The sequence below is a fragment of the Apiospora marii genome (assembly GCF_038362585.1).
Source record: "Apiospora marii strain CBS 49790 chromosome Unknown utg000003l_segment0_segment0, whole genome shotgun sequence".
Classification (NCBI taxonomy): Eukaryota; Fungi; Ascomycota; class Sordariomycetes; order Amphisphaeriales; family Apiosporaceae; genus Apiospora; species Apiospora marii.
In genome coordinates this window covers 7,325,627-7,349,148 of record NW_027117374.1, presented here as the reverse complement: position 1 = coordinate 7,349,148, position 23,522 = coordinate 7,325,627, and the positions used below count along the sequence as shown (strand labels likewise).

The following is a 23,522-nucleotide window of genomic DNA, read 5'->3' as shown; positions in this document are numbered from 1 at the left end:
CGCGGAGTCCAAACTGTCTCGGCCTACAACTTCTCCAAAGCATCCCCCGCCTAAGCAACGCAGACAGAGATGCAGTACGTGCGTCCAGTTACGAAGCATGGCAATTGCGCTGCCGGCGCTCAAAGCGGCTCAACTGATTTTAGGATGGAGTCGATTATGAGTTGGCATGTGTGCCGGCAATGCCCTCCTGCACTGGGTCTACTTTGCGCAGATTATGAAGCCCAAACGCAGGGCCTTGTCCGATTCCAAGGCGATCAGACCCATCGCCCTGTTGGACGCACCCGACATCGCCCTCCAGAAAGCGAGTAGATGCACGACATGACAGTCTACGGCATGACCGACAGCAGTTACGAATACGATGCTAGCGAGGAAGAGGGGTCTCACAGTCCCGAGCCTCGGACGCCACGGCCGCGACTTGCGCCCCATGAGGAAGCCCAATGCGTTGTCGACGCCACCGAGGAAATCAGCGCGATCTTGATACAAAAGCTCCAGCGCTTTCAAGGAGACTTGAGGCTATACCAGCGGGAGAAGAGCCGGAGCCGGGACGAGCTGGAGAAGACGAAGAACGAGATGATGCAGGAACTGTGCATGGCCAAGGAGCGGCTGCTGGAAGAGCTCGCGTCGGCCACGATGGCGAGGATGGAGGGAGTCGAGCCGTGCCCGCCGCTGCCCCGATCGGAATCTCGACCTCGACCGCCATCTCCGCGAAAGCCAGGATCTCACGCGGCACAGGAAAACGGGGTCGGAGAAGTAGCCGAGGCTTCACCAGAGACGCAACCGCTGCAGGTGGAGTTGCTGCCAAACGCCAAGTTAGCGTCCCAAATCGCGCCGAGCCGACCTTACATGCACGACAAGCGGGAGAAGGATAAAATCCGCAAGTCCGGAGAGTCTCTGCAGCGAAAGGCGCTGGCGCTCGGAGAGATGTGCAATGTATTCAGCTTGACAATGTACTGGAACATTGTCCATGGCCGGATGGACGTGGCCATGTACGTTCCCGAAGGCCAGAAAATCCCTGATCTCGGCCAAGTGGTGAGTGCGCCCGCTCCTTGCGGTGTGTTCCTGCCCCGACTGACGAGCATACTAGATCCGGAGCCTGCGCGGCCGGCAGGCTCGCGTAACGCAACGGGCCCGGGTCTTTCAGACGTCGAGGCGAGTGCAGAAGCCGTCTTCCAATCTCAGCCGTGCGAGAGATACGGGGCAAGGCTCGGCAGTCCGACCGCTGCGATCCCAGCGGCGGCACAGTGCTGGAACAGGCCATTTAAGCCCGCAGCCGATGTCAGGTTTGACGGAATGCCTGTCGTCGGCAAAGGATGCTGATGGTGGGACCTTTGCCGTGCAACAGGGAGCGCCGACCACCCGCCAGCCCAGCGATCAAGGTGGCCAAGGATCGCCGAGAGAATTGGTGACAGGGTCTGCTGTGGATTATGACCCTTCGAGGTTCGACACGCTGGCTGGTAACACGCGGGCTGGTAGCGGGCTGGCTGGTGTCGCCAGTGGCTTGGAAGGCGCAGACGCCGCGATCGGAAATGGCGCGGTAGCAACGCCAGGCGGCTCGCAGCCCACGCCGCTGGGACCCGGACACTGCCAGCCACTTGATGGGGAGCAAGATATGTGCGACAGCAGTCTGGGCTTTTTCCCAAATGCTGAGTTCGAGATGTCTGGCTCAAGTTATGGGGAGGACGTCGGCTGGCAGCAGGCAATGGAAGGGCTGCATGACCAAGACGGGACGCTGGGCACCCCTCAAAAGAGATGTCCGATATGCTCTCCGCAACAGTTGTGGCACGGGAGGTTGCAGGTGGCCCCGCTACAGAAGGCTCTCAGCGTGCTCAGCCTGGGTCTAGGAGCCCTTCCGCTGGATATCCTGCTCAGATCGCGTCGCCTGCTCTAAGCATTTCCCAAGGGCCGGCCATGGATTCAGCCAAGGATCGGGGGCAGCATGGGGTATCAATGGATGCATGCTGGCCACAACGTCAGGCAAAGGGGAGCTTGGATTACATCTTGCTGTAGGGATGCTGGGGCCGATGCGGAGATTAGGACTGTAAGGATCGATGAATCCAGCTCACACCTTGCATCTAGGTCCATCACAAGGTCATGATAGGAGGAATTACTCCTGAAAGCAAAATAGTAAACTTCGAGTCAGTGTAGATATTGAGGATGGTATCTGTAGCATGGTTTGACATAAGCACGGGCAAGCTGCCGCTTGTGATATCTTCAGCATCAACATCCACGTCTTCAGCCGAACGGCATACCGCTGAGACTCGTCCGAAGGTCCTCCAGCAATCCCACCATCTTCTTCGGCAGGGTGTCCCGCTGCAACTTGTGTCTGTAGTCCATGTAGCTGCCTGGTGCGCACCTCGCCGCATTCTGTACAGCCATTCGGTCGGACCAGAATGGTTGTTTCGGCTTTGCGGCGCCCGCTCGCTGGCTTTGCTCATTGGGAGCCAATACAGCCTAGAGAGCAAAATACAGGAGCAAAGCTACTCGTATAATGCATCCCTAGGACGAACAGGTCTACAGGCCACTATAGGAGTAAAGGCAGAAAATCCTCGCGAGACGTTTCGATTGTGAACGCGCGAGGTACTGTAACCTCCTATGTCCACTTTACACGCTATAGTTACCGCCATACTGCACATACGACCCATGCGACTGGTATGTAACGTTTGCCGTCTTCTTCCGCCGTAGGTTATGACCGGCACAATTCCTGATCTTGTGTCTGCATTCCTCCGACGACACGCAATACGCCGCTTCCAATATGTATGTTATCCGTATGTATCCACCTGCCAATTAGAGACTCTCGATTAGGAAGTACTGATCCATCACTTACACTTCTAGCAGAGGCGAAGTTCTGGACGAAACACAACTTGCAACATGTGTGTGAGGGCCAAGTTGGCATCTAACTCAGCAGACGTGGCTTTGGCCTACGCGTGAGCAAGCGGCTCATCTGCGGCTGCCGTCAATTCTGGACTCTACGTGTGGGAAGTACCACGTGTTCTGGCATGGATTCTGACTAAGAGGCATTCTCAATCCTACGGTCCCCCGTTCGAGAGGCAGATCAGCAGAACGAGGTCAACCGGGCTAAGATCCGATTCTGGATTACCAATCCTGAATTGTTCCAGCAGCGCTTCCGCCCTCGCGCGTGAACAACTCTTTCGGCGCTGCTTCTCGGCCCCCCATTGAGACGCTGGATGATTCCGGCGCGCCACTGACTCTCCCGGTGCTAATCCATTTTAGATGCCTGCAGAATTTCATGAGAGATATTTTGACCAAGGACCAGAACGAGCGCGTGAGAATGTTCAAGACATTGAAAGAGGGCACCCGAGTATCTCAATGCGTCATCCAAGGTTTTATTCCCTCTCGAAAGATAGGGTTGTCCAAGCCCGAATCGTGACTTTATGATTATTAGGAAAAAGGGACCATTACAATATCATTACGGCCGGGTGGGCAATATCTCCGCATTTCTCTGCGAGCTTATAGTATTGTACAGTACGTATAGACTTCAGACCCATGTATCTACATTCTACCATAGCCACGATGTCCGCTTCTGAGCTTCTGACTCGGTCTACAAAAGTCCACCGGTTATCAAGTTCCAGGTTACCAAGTTTCAGCAGTGGGATGCCAAGGTGCTTAGGCAACAATCTCCTCTACACCACTCCTATGACCGAGTTTTGACCCCAAGATTCCAATGCAGCTACCACAGGGGCCATAACTAAAGTCATGCCACGTACAGTAACAAGTGCCGATATCGCAAAGTAGATATAGTGCACCATTTCAGCATGATCTTCCGTAGAGTAAAAACATGGGTACATGGTAACCAATGGATTCATTCCGCGTTCCTATCAAGTTGCCAAGTTGGCATAGTCAATTGTAGCGCACTGTGGCTAGTGAGCATAGCCAACCCCTTGGCCCGCCGCTACCCGTCCAATACGCATACCTTTCCTTGCATACTCTAGGGTGAAAATATATTTCTAGATATACTGTAGATATAAATCACATATTCCAGCGCCAGAAGATGGAGCCATCTCCCATTCTTCCTGCTTAAGATAGCCTATAATGGCGTCCGCTTGCATTGGTGCATCACTACAAACCAACTCTTCAACAAATGTTGGTGACCGAGCCAAAGCGCACACGACGTTGACGTGGAAGCGCTGGGCGGGATGCTATCTCGGCATTGTGTCTTGCGACTGCTAGGTTTCGAAGCAGTCGTTCCTCGATTTCTTCCCGAGTGGTGTCCGCCTTCTTTGTCACACCATACAATTGCATATTTTGGTGGCAACCATCATAACGTGAGCGGGAATGAACAGCTCGAGATTCATTTCTTCTATTCCTGGCTAGATAGTCGTATTTACCTCCAATATCTACGAGGGCATACCGAATCGAGCTATGTCGATGGTGCGGGTACATCCTGCGGGTGCGGTGTTCCCGCGAGTGTTCTCGTCTGGGCCGGCGAGAGTTCGGATTTCTTGGCATGGACTTGTAATAGCTCCTTTTTGCGTATCTCTTGTCTGCGGTAATGCGCGGTCTAAGCACGAGGCAGCTTGAGAAGTTCCCCATAGATTCTGTGCTGGTTGGTGTTGTGCCTAAAAGTCTTACGAAACCTGTGAGCCGACGGCCTTTACATAGATGTATCGACGGTCAACGAAAGACCACAGAAAGTGGCTACTCCAGCTCCTCCATGAACGGCTCCGAAGGAATATGAGCGGGAATGGGCCTGCAGGTAAGAGAGGGCCATCTCTGGATGCTTGGCGAATCCTGTGTACGATATCCTCGAGCGACTGCTAACTTTAGCAGGCTAAGTCACAAGGGCCGGAATGAGGTCCGCTATCCAAGCTGAGAGAATTGCCTATACTGGCAGCCGATGCGGCAGATAGCGAGTACGTTGCTGGACGGCTGGCTTAAGATCTTGATACAATCTGTGATGATGGTGCTTTTTGGAGCATCCCAGTAGTTATGGAACATGTGTACACAGGGCGACACTACAAGCCTAATTAGCAAGACTTTGAGTTTCGTTTCCACTTGGATCCAACTACGGTAAAGTACTGTATAGCATAAATGGCCGGAAAAGGCTGTCGTTCTGGTCATATTAATACACACACCCACACACAAACACAAGCCCTGCTCATGCGTAAGGCAACAGTAAAAATAAAAAAGAGTCATGGCATCTAGTCAGGTCACTCAACAAACGGCACACTTGGTGCCGTTTGGTGTGTTCAGTGCAGCTATGCACGAGTTTGCAGTCCACCTCTACAATGGCCAAGTTCAGGTCCAAAAGCTAGGCGCGGAGAATGTCCAGCTGCAAATCAAGGTAGCGGCGCTTTTGGAGCAAATCAGTGAGATGCAGGCATCTCGCGATCTCCAGGAGCAGGTGTTGACAACCCAGGCGGATCTCATCAGTGCTCTCGAGAGTGAACAGCGTGGCTATAATCCGCTTCTCCAGTCACCCACAGTCTACCTGCCCCTGCCGCCATCGCCAATACTTGAGTCGAACCGGTCGACACCGGCATGCATGACCGAGCCTACCGTGTGCGATGTGGCTGTGGGTGACGTGTCGACTTTGGCCCAATATGGCGAGGAGCCGACCGGCCCCGAGACGGCGAAGCGGCCAGCAAACGACGACGCCACTGGGACGGCGAAGCGAAGAGTCCCGGTGGAAAACTGGCCCTTACCTGGGTAGCTTCAGTGTCGGGAGAGACATGTGGGCGAGGCACGACTGACCGAATCCCAAACCGGAAGTGCACGCCGCCCCTTCTAGATGGCTTGGATGATGGGAATCCGATGGTTGCCCTTTTCACGATGGCTCTACCTAGTCGTCCAACAACTGGAATGAAGTACGTACATGTGACGGCATGGGCGGCGACGTTGTTTCCATCCTTGGCCTTGTGTAGGGATTTATCAGGTTACATAGTCAGCCTGTTTGTTGTATACCGTAATATAGATACACCTACTTCACGGAATAGTGACGCGGCATACCCACGCCTCAGCCGTAGACTACATACCATTCGACGCCTAGCGCATGCCATCGCCCATAAGAAGTAAACTGAACTCGTGATGTTTGAGATTGTGTATACCGCGTAATCGGAGGCTTCTCAATCGCCATCCACCTGTCCACCTGTCTCCTGATCTGCGCATTCGCTTTCCTCTATTTGCCACAGCGACAGACCGGGCCTGGCAGAGACTCATGCTATAGTTTGCGGCGAGGTCTGGAAAACCACAGTTGGCTGCCACGAATCTGTTCGTGCAAGACACAAAATAGATGTCGGAGAGCTATTTTGATGCCGTACGATACGGTTCCTCACGTATTCGGTTTGGGATTGGGCCTCAATTGGGTTGTTTGGGGTCTTTGATTCCCAAGGGATAGGTAGGCCGGAAGACGTTCCCGGAGGCGTTGGCGTACGTAGCTTCACATCCAACTGTGAAATGACATGGTCCGGGTGGTACGGGACGAGCCCTGTCCCTCGGAAACCTCCCTGGATATTTGAGACGGTGAAAGTTGCTAGGAACGCTTTCAAGAAGGCCGGTAGGAAGTCCTCCTTTGAGATGTGAGTAATATGCGCACGCATAAGATCTTCAATTTCTTTCCCGTACGATCTTTTTAACGCACGAAAACAGCCGACATCAAGAGGTTGGAGCTTATGCGACGAATGAGCAGGCATGCAGAGTGTAATAATCGAGTTCTCTTTACAATAGAGCTCGAAAGCTGTCGAGTGGTGGCTTTCGTGGCCGTCCAGGACTAGGAGGCGATAACGACCCTTCGTACGAGACCTGGTATGTTGATTAAAGTGTCGGATCCAGTCCTCGCCTCTTTCATTCGTAGTCCAGCCATTTTTTGTGATTGCGATCACCCAATCCTTCGGCAATGGGCTGTTCTCATACCAGGAAGAGAGGTGGGTCTTCCCAGCAAAGATGATGTATGGAGGGATGGCGTAGCCAGACGATCCGACGCCCTGGATAACTGTAACCCATTCCCGACTCCCTTGCTGAACTGCCCTAGGCCTTCCGCGTCGATCGGAGGTTGTAACAACCATTTCGGACGAGATTTGACCCATTAGAAAGCCGGTCTCGTCGAAGTTATAGATATCCTCCTCTTGGATCCCGTACTTGCTGCTTGTATTCCGTACGAGGGTAAACCACGCGCGATACGCGTCGGGATCTTCGAAAAGGACTCTCTGATAGTCGATTCTTCGATTAAAACGCGTCCGGAGGTCTGGTTGTCGTCGTACGAAGTTCGAAGCCCAGTTGACGCCGACGCGTCCCGCGTCGCGCGCGCCGAGTAGCCGATTTGCCATATCTTCCACACCACTGAGCCGAGGGGGAAATGATCGCGTATCTAAGTCGACACTATAGTTTATAATTGCCTCCTCTTCTAGATTTGTAAGCTTTCGGGAATTGGCGGAGATTTCGGATTGTGGTTGAATTCCGCGTCGTCGGCTACGTAACGTCGACTCTGGGACATGGTATATCGCTGCAGCCTTTCGTACCCTTAACTTAGGGTCTTTTTGGAGCGCTTGAAGCGCTAGATTAAGTCCGTCTTCTTTGTTTTTTGTTTCCATGTTTATTAATTGAGAATGGTTGTTCAAAAGTTTATTATAGGAAAATTAGTGGGAAGTGCGCAGTTCGCTTGTGTGCGCAGCTCGCTTGTGGGGTACGTTATTCGAAAAGAAAACGCACCGCTGTGTCCAACATCGAGACTGATTTGATTGATAATGTCCTTTCCGACGTCGAGAAGGAGGGGCAGCAAGAGGAAGCCGTGGACACCGGTATTCTTGTGCGGCCTTATTTTTCGCTCTCTTAACCCCACAACATCCAGTCCTTTATTCAGCACAACTTAAACCCGGGATGATTCCCTCCCGCGGTTGTCGGCCTCTGCTGCCTCTCTTGCTGCTTCTTCAACCCTTTCTTGCTTCGCCTCGTAATGAGCAGATACAAAGCAGAAGACAGCCACAGTGATAGCAAAGAGGATCAGAACCGACCCGTAACCCGCCTGAGCGACGCCTCCGTAGTACATCGTGGAGTAATACGGGACAACGTCGTTAGCACTGACCCTTTTGAAGGACGGCTGGAGTCCCTGGACTTGGTCGGCAAGGTAGCCCCCGGTCACGATCATGACGAAGGCCAGGACTACCTGAGAGGTCGCGTACGTAGGTAAGATGCTTTCGTGCTCGTGCAGCCACCTCGGGCGAGCCACTATCACGGCGCCGTAAATAGCAAACGCAGCCATGGCGAGTGCCGTAATGATTGTATCAATGAGAATGTTGCTTTGCAAGGACAGAAATTTATTGTCTAGAATAGCAGCCGTAGTGTTGGCATAGTCGGACCGAGCTCGGTCTCGTAAAATGACTGCGAAACGTGCTTGGGCCGAGTTGAGAATTGCAATGGCTAGCGAGAGGAGAGTGAGGAAGAAGATGGAAATCCGAATCCGAATCATATATTTGGAAGACATTTAAGGTCTCTGGATGTTATTGGCAGATTGCGTGGCTAGGTGAAATTCGGTTGTTCCAGCAGACTTGTTATAGTTTAGAAATAGTTGAGGCAGGTAGTGAAGTGTGAGGAGTGAAGTGTGAGGAATGAGGTATGAGGAGGCTGAGGACTCTATGTCGCTCTCTTTATATAGATATTCCTCATTATATTTAGCTGCCTACTTCCTCTAGAGGCTTCTCATAATGCCACGATTGGTTTGTCATGCTGTCCATGGTTGTGGCTATGTTAAGGAAACGTCGGTAGCTTGCATGGGTCTTCTTCTAATAATCACGATTGCCCATATATTGGTCAACTCTACCCCTATTAGCCTCCCACCTCACTTCGCCACTTTCGCCTCCACTACCACGTTGGCAGAGGCTGGCTGAGGCAGTATTCCTAGGGGCCCAGAAATGACGAGAGCAGAAAAGGGCTGCTTTCATTCTTGCATCTCAGGAGACTAATAGGAAGACAGAATTTGCCGCACCTCTCAGACTCATAACAGGTGGATGATACTGATCTAGTCAACCGCAGCCACGACCATCTAAGGAAGAATGTCCAAGTTGAGACTACTAACTTGCTGCCGTCTAGTCTATTGCTGGCTCGATCGTTTGAGGACCTCGCGAATGTTGCCTCGGGCTTGATTAAAGAGTTCCCAACGCAGACAAAGCGGCGTAGGGCTCTACTAAGCGAAACACTCTTTTTGGAAGCTAAGTATTCCGGGTTGCAGGGGGATTCTTTGGCCAGTCAGGATGATTGGAGATTTTGCCCTGGCACGATCAGCCACTCAGGTCCTCCACCGTAATGAGACCACCTGAATGTTGCATGTGGGCCTCTACTTTCACTGTCGAAGTGGCCAAAAAGATGAAGAAGAGGCAAAACCGAGACGAAGCAGTAGGATTGTAGGATAGGTGAGTGCCTTCGGAGCGTCGTGCAGTGGTTTATATAAGCGCGTTTTCACAAATCCTATCCACCAGCCGTCAACTCTTCTGTTTGGACGGCTACCCGACACATAGCGCGGCGCCGCCCCCGTTTTGCACCTTTAGTCCTCGAAGTGCTAAATACGTAATCTGGAAAAGCGGTCTTGTGGTTCTTCTTCTCAATCTCTGCCCATTGTTTGAACCGCATACGGGTTTCTGCTGGCTCGAGCAGCCAAAGCTCACCACATACCTTGGAGAAATTCGGCTTGGGGTTCCTGTCGAAATACAAGGCCTTGATCGAGTTACGATAGGCCTTGCGCCACAGCATGAACGCGTTCTGGGGCCTCTTAACCCTGCCACCGTTCGAGGCCTGCGGTTGCTCTTGCCGTCGTACCACCGTGGAACGTTGCACCCAGGCTTCAATGTCGAAAGGGGAAGCGCCTTCAGCTACTCTATCCCAACGTTTCTTAAGTGAGACGGTGTCTCCCAGTGCTGGATGATATGGCGGTTGCCCGCATATCACTTCATCCCATGCCTTCGTTTCGATGTCTAGCTGGGTACAAGGAAGCATAGGTGAGACTTCTATGGTAGGAGTGGGTGGAGAACTCTAGATCGCAACAGTCAGATTATGTGGCCGGTGTCTGCAACAATAGGTACATACTGGGCTACTGCGATCAAAACCGGTTTCCCAGCTAGAGAAGTCGAAAAAGCTGTTAATGCCATCAAGTGACTGCTGCCAAGATTAGTACTAAAGCTCACCACGAGGTTGTGTCTTCACGACCGGCAAGCCATACGTATCCTTCTTCGTCCTTTGTATAGGTGCTTGGAATTGGTGGATGATACAGGGGCGTCAGGCAGAGAGGAGAGCGCGGCATTGCAGGATCGCAGTGCAACAGCAGCCCATCAGTTTCTTGTTCTATTTCCTCGCACTTATCGTGGTGAGCCAGTGGCTGCGCCTGGTACATTGTGAGCGGTAATGCCTAGCAACCTGGAGAAAAGAATGTGCTAATTATGTCAGCCTTGTTGTTTTGTCGTTTACTGAGCTTTGTCTTCTGCAGAGCACTTGCTTTATTTGTATGTGGCGCAACAAATGCATATAAATGATCACAGTGTGCTCATTCTACCTAGGTACTTGCAAGCAGGCTTAAATGACAAGACGATGTAGGTGGACAACTCTCTGAAGGGGCATAAGTGATTGTTCTGGCTTCATGGTTTCTCCCTTTCCGATGCTATCATATTCGCGTCCAACGTCCCACAAATAATAACACCGATCCTGGCGCCGAACCTTTATGTACTCCTCATGCGTATTGTATTTGGTTACCGCGTATCGTTGAATCTTCCCAGCCGCTCCGCAAATGGCGTTCTCCACCAATCCAAAAGGGCAGCAGTACTTGTCAGCGTCTTCTTAGAAACTGTTTAAGCTAGGGATAGCGAAATTCCAGTCATGGGGAGCTTGGAAGTGACCCCTATCTCCCTTTATTATGCCCAACTTGAGCACATAGCGTATATGGGACCCACTAACCTTGGGACTGCGCACAGTTTATGAAACATATCGGCAAGTCCGCTTGCAGCGCTCCGCGATGTAGTCGCAGCATACACATATATATTCATGATGCCGTTAGCCTACCTGCGTGTAACGTTTTCTGACATCCCAAATCTTCAACATCATAACATTGCAACAACATGGATGGAAATCGCCACCGCAGGCGACCAGTATGCCTTCCACTGCAGACCGCTAAGCTGAGCCGGCAAAGCACACGCGGTAAGGTCCGAGACCAATACATAGCTTTGCCCGCCGGCTCTTTCCCGAATTCTCATCAACATCCGCGATTAGTGGAGCATGACCAATCTATCGCTTTTACCAAAGAGGCATCGACGGAGCCACCGTCGGATGACACTGATGTGATCAGTGATTGGCTTTCGTCTATTTCACCTATAGACTTCCAACCAATAGACGGTCACACAGAGAGAAAGGCCATGAAGTGTATAAAAAGAGGGTTGCTGTGTCGGACACGACCGCTTCGGCCTCGCAGGAGAACGACAGCTCGCCATAGACACTTGTTATGCGTTTGGAGACTCGGAGCAAGAAAGTTCTGATAAGAAGTGTGAGGCCGTTCGGTTTAGAGAAATTGATAAAATACCCATCACATGGGATCCCACCATGTGAGGTGATGAATGGCGCCGACGAATACATCGCCACTGCCGCGATAGTACATCACAAGGAAAGGTCATTGGCCCAGTGAGACACTCCTCTTCTGTTGCTCTACTACCATCGGGAGTGGCGGGTCCACGAGAATAAATGAAGAACTGCGGTGGCTTTGGGTATTTATATTCTGTGCGATTCCTTGCCCAGGTGGCCTGGTATGGAACAGCCCTGGAGGCCTGAAAACACCGGCGCTGACGGTGTAGCATCGTAGCCGCATCATCTATTGAACGACACACGATATCGAGGAGGCCTCCATACGAGAAAGATGATGGTGTGCAACCAGAAACAGGCTTTCAAGTCAGCCAGCAGAAAACGACTTCACCGTCAGATGTGAATTCCCGCAGTCCTCTGCAGCACTCTATGATCGACCAGTCCGGCACGACCAGGTACTATATAAACTCGTACATCCTTCATCAGATAGAATCCCTCTTTCCTTTTCTTTCTTCACTTTCCTCAACCACAAGATCTCCACAACGATGTGCACCGCCGAAAACATCTCCATCGACACTATTCAAGAAGCACACGACCTACCCATCATGGCATTGCTGCGGACCAACGACCCAGCTCATCAATTAGAGGAGGATTATTATTCCTCGTGCTTCGACTTCTCCTATCATGGTCTATCACTCGAGCTTGAACGGCTAGGCAGCGAGGATATCCTTTCTATTCTCCCACAGTGGACAGAGGATCAGGCAGCGGACTTTTTCTTCAGCAAGGCCGTTGCCCCTATAACACCATTATCATCTGAAAGCCTTGATGGAAGGAATTTTGAGAACCCTATATTGGACGACATGCTATGCTTCTTGGAACAAAATCCTGTAGCATATGACGACAAGTGGCAGAGGGCTTGGGATGAGCTCTTGGAGGTTGAGCTTGGGCATGATAGAATGACAAAAGACGATGCAGCACAAACTCGTTCCCTCAGCTCTGCACGATCACGCAGCCAATCCTTAGGCGTAGTCGGCCAGGTGAATGGTTCTGTTCCGGCGCAGGACGACCTGGAGGATTCAATCCCCCCAGCAGCATCGCTTCCGCTACAGCATTACCCATGGTCCCATCCAGACCCTACTATATCAATCTCGATGGAAGAGGACGTCTCACAATTAGCTCAGGCGGAAATTTCAGGTACCCCTTGCCGGAAACGGAAGGCAAGGCAAGCAGATGAATCAAGGCCATGCAAGCGTGCAAGAAGCCGTCCGGCTGGCTCTACCTGGCGCCTCGTCGAGGTCGTCTCCAGGATTACGCCAGTGGCCCAACACTTCTGTTGGAAGCGACGATGTGCATTGTGGGACGATGTCCTTGGGCAAGAATCATGGAGCAGTGAGGACCTTTCGCCCTATGTGTTGGCAGGTCTGCCTTTCCTGTCGTTGGTTGTGCGGCCGGGCGGCTATGGGTTCCCCGTGCCGCTTGTTTGGGACGAGAAGATGCAAAGTTTCAGCGGGTATAATGCCATGAATCAAAAATGGGTGCGTATAACTTGTGGTGAGATGGCTAGGATGTTGGATGACCCAAATGTCGGGGTTGTGATTTCGGGATAGGAAGTGAGCAAGTTACTGACCCACAGGGGGGTATACATTGGCAGGTGTTGAAGCTAGTTGGCTACACTGAGACCAATGAAGACCCGAGAGTGCGCAGAAGACCCCTCTGCGAAAAACAAGAGCTCATAATGACCCTCGGAAAGCAGACGACGGCGGCAGGTTGAGCTGCGCCACTGCCGGCGATGACTGAATCGCCACCTTTCGATGATGGCGTCGGCGGAGCCCACCGTTATGGAAAGTCGCGAGAGAATTCAGGGGAACGAGAGTTGATCCAGGCCTTGGATAGAGAAGGCAAACGGCAGAGGTGCGCATAACCATACTGCAGCACTTGGAGATCTCGAACAGCGACGTACTACATAGTATGGGAAAAACAGTATACAACCGGCCCCAAAATTGTTGGTAAAATATCGAAAACGAAGGATTGTTGCGATTGTGACCATTGCATGAAAGCTATTCGGCTCACCTGCCAAAAGAATATGAACATTGACGGTGGAAGAAGGGGGTTAAGGGGGGTGGCTGGTGTCAGCCACAGGAAAATGCGGCTGTGCTACGTGGGGCCGGGCTTCTAGTTCAATTGCAGTCAGAGCTTTTTTTTTTTTTTTTTTTTTTTAATCAAGTTTATTGTCCGTATGCAGCTATCTAGCTATGACAGACATTATGACAAACCTAGCCCTGATGAGGGCTTACTCCTTTCAAGCCGGGGGAGTCCAGATCCAGAAATTCCATCGCTCAACTTGCTGTCCATGTTCAGCCTTTCTAGTGAAGTTAACAAAAGGGAAGCTTTGTTTCCCGTAGAAACGAGAGCAGAGCCCCCTTTCCACGCATGGTAGTGAAAAGAACGCTAGTCGTGAGAGGGAGCCCCATGAGCTGCCTCTGTAAATACTGTCGCTGCCTGCTGAAGTGCCGACAGTAGAGTAGGAGATGCGTTGTCGTCTGCCTCGTTCTGGCGCAATACCTACAGACGTCTGAGTCTGTTTTCCCTATGAGACGTAGGTACGTTGCTATGTGTCCGATGCCTGTGCGTAATTGAAGATACGCGGACGTGACACTCCGAGGAAATCCAGAGTAGTCGAAGGGCTTCATCGCAAACTTCGGCGGCTTTCTAGTCAGCAATCGGTACTGCTTCCCCAGGCCGTGAACGCGTCGGCCATGGTCTTCATTCTGTTCTTCGAGGTCCCACAGCTGCTTCCATCTTTCTTTCACCTTTTGGTGGATCTGGCTCTTCAGCCAGCTGAGGGATACGAGCTGGTCTTGCCGGTCGTGTCGTGGGAGAGGCTTCTGAAGTCCCTTCTTGGCTAGCTTGTCGGCAATCTCGTTGCCCCGGATCCCACAGTGCGCCGGGCACCAATGGAGCTGGACAGGATGTTGGAGGGATTCTGCAATGTTGTTCACTTGCCTGGCCATATAGCTAGTTCCTTGCGTCTGGCGGAGCGCGACCTGGCTGTCGGTAAAGATGTAGCAGCAAGGGTGGAAATAACCACACCGTGTAATACACCAAAGCAAACCGGTGTATGACATAATACACCAACTTCCACCACACCGGCAATATAAAAATATGTAGCACACCACACTGGAGGTGCTGGTTTGGTGTGATGTACGTACATCGTGTATTTATAATGGGCCTTTGGATTCTCACGATATATTTGTGGTGTTGAGCATGGTTTTGAGGTCAAATTAGTCGGTCGGTTGCTCGTATTCGTATTCGAAGGATACCGGATCTAACTGTAAGTGGCTTAGGTATGGCCTTTATTGGAACTATAGTAGGAAACAATATTAGCAACCTGTTTTTAGGATCCTGTTGACTTCCTAATAGCAATTATTACTATCACGGCCACCACCACGATCACCATCGTGATGGAATCGTTCATCCAAGCGGAATCTGCCATCCCCATTACCAACGATCAGCACCATGCCGAGTTATTTGAACGCTTCCGGGGCTGGACCTTTGCCGAACGCGTTCGTGAAGTAACTTCTTGGATCTGGGACTTTGGATTCGATATTCAGCGTATTGTCAACCGAGATACAACCGAACGCCGATGGATTTGCAAGCTCTGTATTATCCAAAGGAGGCCGAGTATCAAGCCAATAACCGACTCTGGCCTTCAAAACGCAGCCGGCCATTTATATACCCATCACCGGATTCTGGCGCCAGATGGGAAGACGAAATCCCGTGAAGAGAAGCTGTCCAGCGGTACATCGAATCGCGCACGATCAATTGCTTATTTCATGCATTTGAACCCCGAGAAGCCCTCAGAACAGGCTGCGATTAACAAGGCGATCCAATCCTTCGACCGAAAGCGATTCCAGCGGCTATTGGTTGAGTGGATAGTAAAGGAAAATTTGCCCTTCTCGATTGCTGAACACGAAGGGTTGCGTGCCCTATTCGAATATTTGAACCCCCAAATCGCGATCCAATAAGCCAACCTCACACGACCAATGATTAAGATCAAGATCTTAAACGAGTTTAACCGACATCAAGATACAGTAATCGCAACGTTACAGTCGGCGCCCGGTTTAATCCACTATGCCTTCGATGGATGGCGATCTGGCAACCGCAGGAATGTATTCGGGATCTGCTGCTTTTTCCGTGATTCCACGAGCAACCAACTGCGGAAGATAGTCCTTGGCTTACCTGAACTTCCTGGTAGCCATACAGGTATAAAAATTGGCCAGGTCGTTGTCGATTTGATCGAAGAGTTTGGAGTCGGTGATAAAACAGGTTATTTTGTGATGGACAACGCCGCAAATAACGATACTGCGATGGATTTTATCGGCCATAAGTATGGCTTCGATGGAAGAGGCCGTCGGGAACGTTGTTTTGGGCATATACTGAATCTCTCCGCCAAGTTATTGCTATTTGGCAACGAACAACAATCCGTTAACTCCTTCGTCGAAACCCCCGATCAACTTACCGAGGCCGAGTATGATCTCTGGCGCAAAGAAGGCCCCGTTGGCAAGCTGCGGATATTGGTTATCGCCATCGATTCGAGTGATCGTTTGACCGATCTATTCGCTAGACTACAAGCAAACGATATTAGTACCGCCCAGACCGTATGCGACCGATCAAAGAAGCCCTTACATGTAGTGAAGGATAACCAAACGCGTTGGCTTGAATCGTTGTATATGATACGGCGCGCCCTTCAATTACGTCCATACTTTGACCTATTAAAGGTTAGCTACCAACGCGAATGGGAAGCAGAGAATAGAAGTAGGGCCCTGGGCAGTAACAGTCTTCGTCGATCAGCCAAGTTACCTGCCTTCCTGGAAGAAAGGAATTGGTTGACGCCTAACGACTGGGCTGTTACCGAACACTTGGAACGTATCCTTACCGATTACGAGCATACACTTCTACGACTCGAAGGTGACGGCCAAATCCGTAGGCGAACAGGAGGGTTCGAGGGGTCGTACGGCAACGTTTGGGATGTCCTTCCAGCATTCGAGTTCCTCCTTGGTCGGTTGGAGTGCTACAAAGCAGTAGCTAGTGATGTCCCTGATCCTATTCAGTTCAAAGTAGGTGTCAACGCGGCTTGGGACAAGCTGAACTATTATTACAGCAAGCTTGATGAGACGCCAATATACTACGCCGCTTTCGCCCTCCATCCTGCAAAGCGTTGGCAAGGCCTGGAGAAGATGTGGGAGTCGCAGAATATTAGCTGGATAACAGCGGCTAAAAAGATCGTCAAAGATGTATGGCTTGAACAATATCGGGGCAGGGCTATACGCCCTGATTCCCACTCACCAACGCCGACGCCTGAACCGAGTTCAAAGCGCCGAAAAGTGAATAACTTTGAACGGTTCCTCAATTCGAACACTTCCATTCCAGCGTCACCAACTGACCACTTCAATGGACTTGACGAATATGATATCTGGATGGCTGCTATCGACGAGGATGACCAATACGTCGAAGATGCTATCGCATATTGGCATAGCCAACGTCGCCGTTATCCCCGACTCTCGCAGATGGCGTTGGACTTGGTCACAATTCAGGCCATGTCCGCTGAGTGTGAACGCTTGTTTTCTGCCGCTGGAAACCTGCTTGATCACTCACGGAGTAGTTTGGATATCAAGCTCGTTGGTATGTGTATGGCACTACGATCTTGGTTGCGGGCTGGTATATTGAAGGATGCGGTCGACCCGATGTTACTATCTATGTCAGAAGAGGTGGAAAATAACCTGTTAAACGGGTTAACAGAAGAAGAACAAAAAGAACGTGCTACAAGGTGGCTAAGGGGTATAGCCTTGGCGCGCCCATCAACGGCAGGAAGTGCGGGAAACCGGTCTGAATAGCCTCACTTTTACCTCCTTGGGATACACCATAAATCCACCGATGTACGTCAACCACACCAGTGCTTATATTATTACACCACACCAGCGTTTTGCTGACAAATAAGTACATACACTACACCAAGACGTTTGGTTTGCGTTGGTGTGGTTGTTTCCACCCTTGTGTAGCAGGGAGCGTTCCATGATCGGGCAGTTCGCAAGGCTTTGTGTATGCATGTGAGCTCTGCATCCGCAATCCGAAGGCCGGAGCCTAGATTCCAAGAGTAGCATTTGGTTGCTCTCGTATGCGGAGCAAAGGAACAGAGGCCCGCTGCGGACCTCGTTGTATTCCCTCGGGCGACGAAAGAGCCATCCGTGTAGATGATGGCTGTGTGCTGCGGATGGTTCGGAGAAGTTCACAATGTCTCTTCGCTGCCTCCTCTTTCCCTACGCTGAGTATAACCGGGCGCAGGGGAGGGCTGTACCATGGCGGGAACCAAGATTGGTCTGTCCTCTCTATGTTTTGTGACTTCGAGAGACTTTTCAGCAAGACAATGAGGGACTGAAGTTGTGTGGGGTAGGGCTTTGGGGGTTGAGAAAGACCGTAATTACAGTTGTTCCCCAGAGCGGGTTGGTTTCGTGATCCGTTAGCAAAGGCTTGCTTGACGGGGTGGTTGTGGGGTAGCTTGGTGAAGCGAAGTGCATATTGGTATGCGAGCTTCGTATGCCTGCATTCCGGCGGAAGTAGAGCCGCCTCGATCTCCAGCGCCTTGGTCGGTGATTTGGGGAACGCTCCCGTGATCGTGGCCAGTGCTCGGTTCTGAACCCTTTGGTACTGTTTCCACAGGGATTGGCAGCCTCTCCGCCCGAACCAGAGCAAGGACCCGTAGTCAGCCACCGAGCTCACACAGGCCACGTACAGCTGGCGTAAGGCGTCCAGTCCAAGTCCTCTTTGCTGGCGGGCGATGCGCTGGATGCCTTGGAGAGCTCCGTTGGCTAGGGTCAGTCGTTTTTCTACGTGGGTCCGAAACGTCAGCCCAGAATCGAACCAGATTCCGAGCCAGCGAACCTCCGGCTTGGGTATCACCTCGGCGTCCTGGATCGTTATGGTGTCCAGCAGAGGTTGTCTGCCACGGTGGAAGTGGATCAGCTCTGTTTTTTCCACTTCGAAGGTCGCGCCCGCCTTGTCGGCCTTGTCGAACAGTTGTCTCAAGGCGTCATGAAGCATCCGGCAGTTCTTCTTTGCCGACGTCGAGCTTGCTGCGAGGGCAAAGTCGTCCATGTACGACAGCTGCAGCGTGCCATTCTGTGCGCTGACAAAGCGGACATACAGCAAGAAGAGGATCGGGGAGACAGGGGAACCCTGTGGCAGCCCCGAAACCGCGTAAGATTCGGAAAGCTGCCCGTTGAACAGCAATTTGATTTTGCGCCCGCAGAGAAAGTGGGCCACCCAGCGGGTCAGCTCATTGAAAGCACCTTGTTCGCCTTTCAACTCGAGATCAGCCTCGAAAACAGCCAGAATACACGCGGAGTTGGCCATGGTAGCTCCAAAAAGTCACAGGGTGACAAGGGACCGCCCGAGCAGCGTCTCCGTACAGGCTTGTCCGGTACGATCATTCGCGTCCTATACCGAGAAGAGACTGTAAAGTTGTGGGGTCCGACTCGGGTATGGAATCGAGAAACTCGATAAAAAGAGGGTGTGGTCTATGACTCGTAGTGGCGGACTCTCTGGGGTTTTTGGATAACTGGCTTTGACGCAAGTTCGGCCTACGCTATCTCGCACTTGAACGCGGCGTCCGAGATCGCCCTGCCTCCAAACCTGATGCTGCCTCGTTCCTCTGAGACTGGCCTGCCCGCCCCCCCTCGACCGACGCTCTGCAGATCGGGCAGGTTCTGTGCTCCTTAAGCCACAATTCAACACATTCATCATGGAACCAATGCTTACACGGTAACACGACGACTTCATCACCCAGCCCTACATCATCAATGCAGATTGTACACTTCCCTTTGGCTTCAGGTCCTAGCATCCCCTCCTCCATCTTTTTCCTGGGTAGCCTGGATATCGTCTCGTGGGACGCAGGAGGCGCGGCGTTCGACTGGGAGCCCACACAGATAGTGCAGCTGGTACATACGCTGTGTCCAATAGTGGAAGCGGCATCACATAGACTGATGCTCAGGTGATCCTGGCCTGTGTTCATAGGTTGATCATTTAGATATATTTCACGTTGCAGCCTGGACGCTATAACCCCCTGTTTCTACACTGCCCCTCTGTATGAGAGTGTGAAACTTGGCTGCGATACCACGTGGGCCCTTGCCTCTCAGCGTCAGTCTCTTCCAAGTATTCCGTAACGCTGAGAGCTGGATACCTTCCTAATACAGCAACTTCACCGATACCGTCTGGTCCTGCCTGTGTGCTATAACTAGGGTCGTCAGGGCAGTTGGAACACCAGGAGCTGCACGGAGGACTATCGTTTGCTCACCAGCTTTACCCGCCACCTGACGTGAAGGGGTAATATGGCAAATATGCGAGCAAATCGAAGCAGGCTCTGTCAGTGTATCCCTACCTAGCTAAACAGGATGAAAGACCGCTCAAAATCAAACCATAGAAATACCTTAAGGCGATGAGGGTATAGCCATTGCCATATCCCCTTGCATAAACCCCTTTCTTCCCTGACTACTACCGAGTCTAACTAGCCACTAAAAATGGAGATTGAGAAAGAAGTAATGCGACCCCGGGCATGTCACTACTGTATAGCCCCCTACCAAGGGTATTGTTATGGATAAACGAGGGCCGCGTATACACGAAGATGAATTCATCAGGCCATTTGAGCATGAGCCAAAGCGTTTACTGCGATAAAACAGAGCCCTCGGTTTATTATACACCTTGAAGAGGTTACCTTTCTAGAATCTTGGTACGGTAGCTGACCCCTTTTTGATCGCTAGTATAGAATAGCGTCATCTTGCTATGAGCAATGAGTCATCGTCCTAAAGGATGTGATCCCCGGTTCCTCCTGCCCTTCATCCAGGCCACCTTCCCTTGCAAGGCCTTTGAAGCCGAAACCCAGGAGCCTTTTACCTCAAAATGATATACAAATTCTGCCTGAAATCGTGTAGCCTAGGTCCACCAGGACTGGATAAAGAAATACTGGCCCCTTGTATGTGAATTTCTTCGTGAGCTTCCGCAGATAAGAGTAGATTTAATACTAGCAGCCACGACTTTTGTCGGAAGCTAGCATACTAAAGAGTGAGGTGTATCAGACACTGAGCGTAAAGTAGGTAAGCGTAGTGGCAGCAAAAGATTGATGTGAAGTAAAGAAGGGCAGAGGAAAGAGAGAGGCGGAACGAGGGGAAGTGGGAGGAGAGGGAACGAGAGAGGGAGGGAACAAAAGAGGGCGAGAGAGGGCGAGGGCACGAGACAGACGGGGAACGAGAGAGGGCGAGGGAACGAGAGAGACGGGGAACGAGAGAGGGCGAGGGAAAGAGAGAGGGCGGTGGAATGGGCGAAAGGGGGACGGGAGCGAGAAAGGGAGCGAGAGCGAAGCAAGGAGGAAGTAAGGGAGAAAGTGAAGGTGTGAAAGAGGGAAGAGAGGGACAAACATGGCCCAGGAAGGCGAAGAAGAGGCATAGATGCAGGAATAGATCCTGGACCGGAAGCAGGCGAAAGGGCAGCTTTGGCTACCCACGCCCAAATACGGTCAAGGGGAGGCGAGAAAGAGTCCCAACGGCCGCCCGCGCTGAAACGGTCGAACCTGATCACCAGGAGGGCACCGTTTGCGCCGTATGGGGGCTGGGCTTCCCTGGACCCCCGGCCCCCCGACAAGCAGGACCAGGATCGGTCCAAAGCCAGCGCATGGATAGTAGCTCGTGACGGACAGGGCCACCGACCCGTGGGTCTTGGCGGCGCGCTGCGACTATATAAGGGTGACCTGCCTCCCACCATTGCCAATAGTTTTCTCTTCCTTCTTCGCGCCTCCGCCCGGAGCGCCGGCCACCCTTGCAGCTTGAACAGACTCCTCTTGGCGCCCTGCGGCTTGAACAGACTCCCCCTGGAGGCCTTGCGGCTTGAACAGACTCCTTCTGGCGCCCTGCGGCTTGAACAGACTCCTCTTGGCGCCCTGCGGCTTGAACAGACTCCTCCTGGAGGCCTTGCGGCTTGAACAGACTCCTCTTGGCGCCTTGCGGCTTGAACAGACTCCTGCTTGCAGCTTGTCTGACTCCCGCCTGTGTTGTCCAAGAGCTTGAACTGACTCCCGCTCGTGTCGATCAGGGGCTTGAACTGACTCCCGCTTGTGTTGTCCAAGAGCTTGAACTGACTCCCGCTTGTGTTGTCCAGAAACTTGAACTGACTCCTGTCGGGCTGGTTGATGGTCTTTTTGCTCGGTCTCCCTCCTGCGGTCGAGTCATCTCCTGCGGAGGGGTATCGGGCCTGGCTCTGGCGTCCGCAGTTCGAGTCATCTCCTGCCCGCCTTTGCCACCCGGGTTTTCCTCCTACATTCGAGCATCTCATGTACCGAGGTTTTTCCCTGCATCTGCTAGTGGCAGTGCGGCCAGCGAAGCCGGCCTCTGCGCCTGTACGTGGTGCTGGCTACGAACCTGTTCGCGCGGATCGGGCAGTCCCGACCCCGTGAGCAGAGCCAATGCAGAGACGCGAATAGAATAGATGAATATAATGTATTGGTGGATACTGTCACTAGCGAAACCAGCGTCCTCTCTCCACTCTTTGACAGCTCTCGTTTTAGACCCACTCTTCAGTGGTGGCTTCTAGCGCTATGTACCCCGCCATGCTCACAGGTACAGTCAATTTTTGGCTTTGTACATGCTCTACTTGGCACTACAAGTTCCTGTAAGCTTCTGCAAAAACAGATCTTTCGCCAGAAATCTCTCAGCGTTGCTGTAATAACTCAACGCAACTCAACGCCAAATACGACGTTGACTGGATTCATGTCAAGACATCTATTTACAACCCTTACAGGAACGACTGTAGTATCGAGGAGAGCAAATAGGGCTGTCAAGCGTTTCTAGCTCCGGCTCTTATGGAGCATAAAGTAAATCAAGAGTATTGTAATCAATTTATGGATGTACAAGGAAAAGAGAAGCAAAGGCAGAAATCGGCTCTGTACCTGTGAGCATGGCGGGGTACATGGCGTCAACAGCTACCCCTGCACAAGGGTCTAAAACGGAAACTGTCAAAGAGTGGAGAGAGGACGCTGGTTTCGCTAGCGACAGTACTTACGTACATACATAGCACTCCGCGCCCTCTCCTTCGTGCTTGTTGAATGGCAGACCGTCGCCGCCGCCCGTAGCTTTTCTAATCCTGCGCCTTGGTCCTGCGCCTATGCGGCCACTCGCTCTCGTAGTGTAGCATTGACTGCATAGATCCATGTGGTTTGGCAACACGTACTTGTCAAGGCGTAATGCGGTGGACATGCCGCCGCCAAAACCGCTCATGCTCATTCGCCAGTGCAATATGTACCTGCGTGCATCTGGGGTCGAAATGACTGCGGTTGGTGTTGAGCAGGCTAAAGAGTTGTATTGGCAACACCGGAATTGGCGACACCAGAATGGACGTACGCCAAGATGGGCGTACGCCAGAATGAAGTCCGCCAGAATGGAGTTCGCCAGAATGGACGTTCACCTGGACGGAGTTCATCAAACTGGACGCACCCGGAACTGGCCCACGAGCATGCACAGCCTTGCTGCTTCGTCTCTCCTTCAAGGTCTTGAACACCTCACGCGCTGTTCCCGGCCCTTGGTCACAATGTCGCCCATGAAATCCTGCAGGCATCTAGACTGGCTCAGGAACAGGGCAGTCGGTGGCGCGCCGAAACCGTCCAGCGTCTAAATGGGCGAGCCAGAAGCAGCACCAAAAGGGCTGTTCACGCGCGAGGGCGAAAACGCTGCTGGAGCAGTTCAGGACTGGGGAGCAGTGCTAATCTAGAACCGGAACCTAGCCCGGTCGAACTCGTTCTACTGATCTGGCTCTCGACTGCAAGACCATAGGACGGAGAATGCTTCTGAGCCAGAATCCACGCCAGAATACGGTGCTACGTCCCACACGTAGAGTCCGGAACTGACGGCAGCGGCAGATGAGCCGCTTGCTCACGAGTAGGCCAAAGATCCGTTACTCCTGGCCGCTTTCGGTGC

General features: G+C 52.1%; 5 protein-coding genes across 5 annotated transcripts; 2 read left to right on the top strand and 3 right to left on the bottom strand.

Annotated features, from left to right (window-relative positions):
• Nucleotides 1-5,152: 5,152 nt before the first annotated feature.
• Nucleotides 5,153-5,671, top strand: PG985_005781 (uncharacterized protein; the record flags this gene model as incomplete). The annotated part of the gene is made up of 1 exon (XM_066825550.1): nt 5,153-5,671. The coding sequence occupies one exon, from the start codon at nt 5,153-5,155 to the stop codon at nt 5,669-5,671; it is 519 nt and encodes a 172-aa protein (XP_066688710.1).
• Nucleotides 5,672-6,173: 502 nt separating this feature from the next.
• Nucleotides 6,174-7,547, bottom strand: PG985_005780 (uncharacterized protein; the record flags this gene model as incomplete). The annotated part of the gene is made up of 1 exon (XM_066825549.1): nt 6,174-7,547. The coding sequence occupies one exon, from the start codon at nt 7,545-7,547 to the stop codon at nt 6,174-6,176; it is 1,374 nt and encodes a 457-aa protein (XP_066688709.1).
• Nucleotides 7,548-7,822: 275 nt separating this feature from the next.
• On the bottom strand, nt 7,823-8,437 carry PG985_005779 (uncharacterized protein; the record flags this gene model as incomplete). The annotated part of the gene is made up of 1 exon (XM_066825548.1): nt 7,823-8,437. The coding sequence occupies one exon, from the start codon at nt 8,435-8,437 to the stop codon at nt 7,823-7,825; it is 615 nt and encodes a 204-aa protein (XP_066688708.1).
• Nucleotides 8,438-9,417: 980 nt separating this feature from the next.
• Nucleotides 9,418-10,336, bottom strand: PG985_005778 (mating type 1-2; the record flags this gene model as incomplete). Its single annotated transcript, XM_066825547.1, has 3 exons — nt 9,418-9,978; nt 10,033-10,081; nt 10,131-10,336. The coding sequence occupies 3 exons, from the start codon at nt 10,334-10,336 to the stop codon at nt 9,418-9,420; spliced, it is 816 nt and encodes a 271-aa protein (XP_066688707.1).
• A 4,633-nt stretch (nt 10,337-14,969) lies between these two features.
• Nucleotides 14,970-17,343, top strand: PG985_005777 (restless-like transposase; the record flags this gene model as incomplete). The annotated part of the gene is made up of 5 exons (XM_066825546.1): nt 14,970-15,443; nt 15,789-16,166; nt 16,287-17,190; nt 17,238-17,266; nt 17,308-17,343. 5 exons carry the CDS (start codon nt 14,970-14,972, stop codon nt 17,341-17,343), a joined length of 1,821 nt encoding a protein of 606 aa, XP_066688706.1.
• Nucleotides 17,344-23,522: the final 6,179 nt, after the last annotated feature.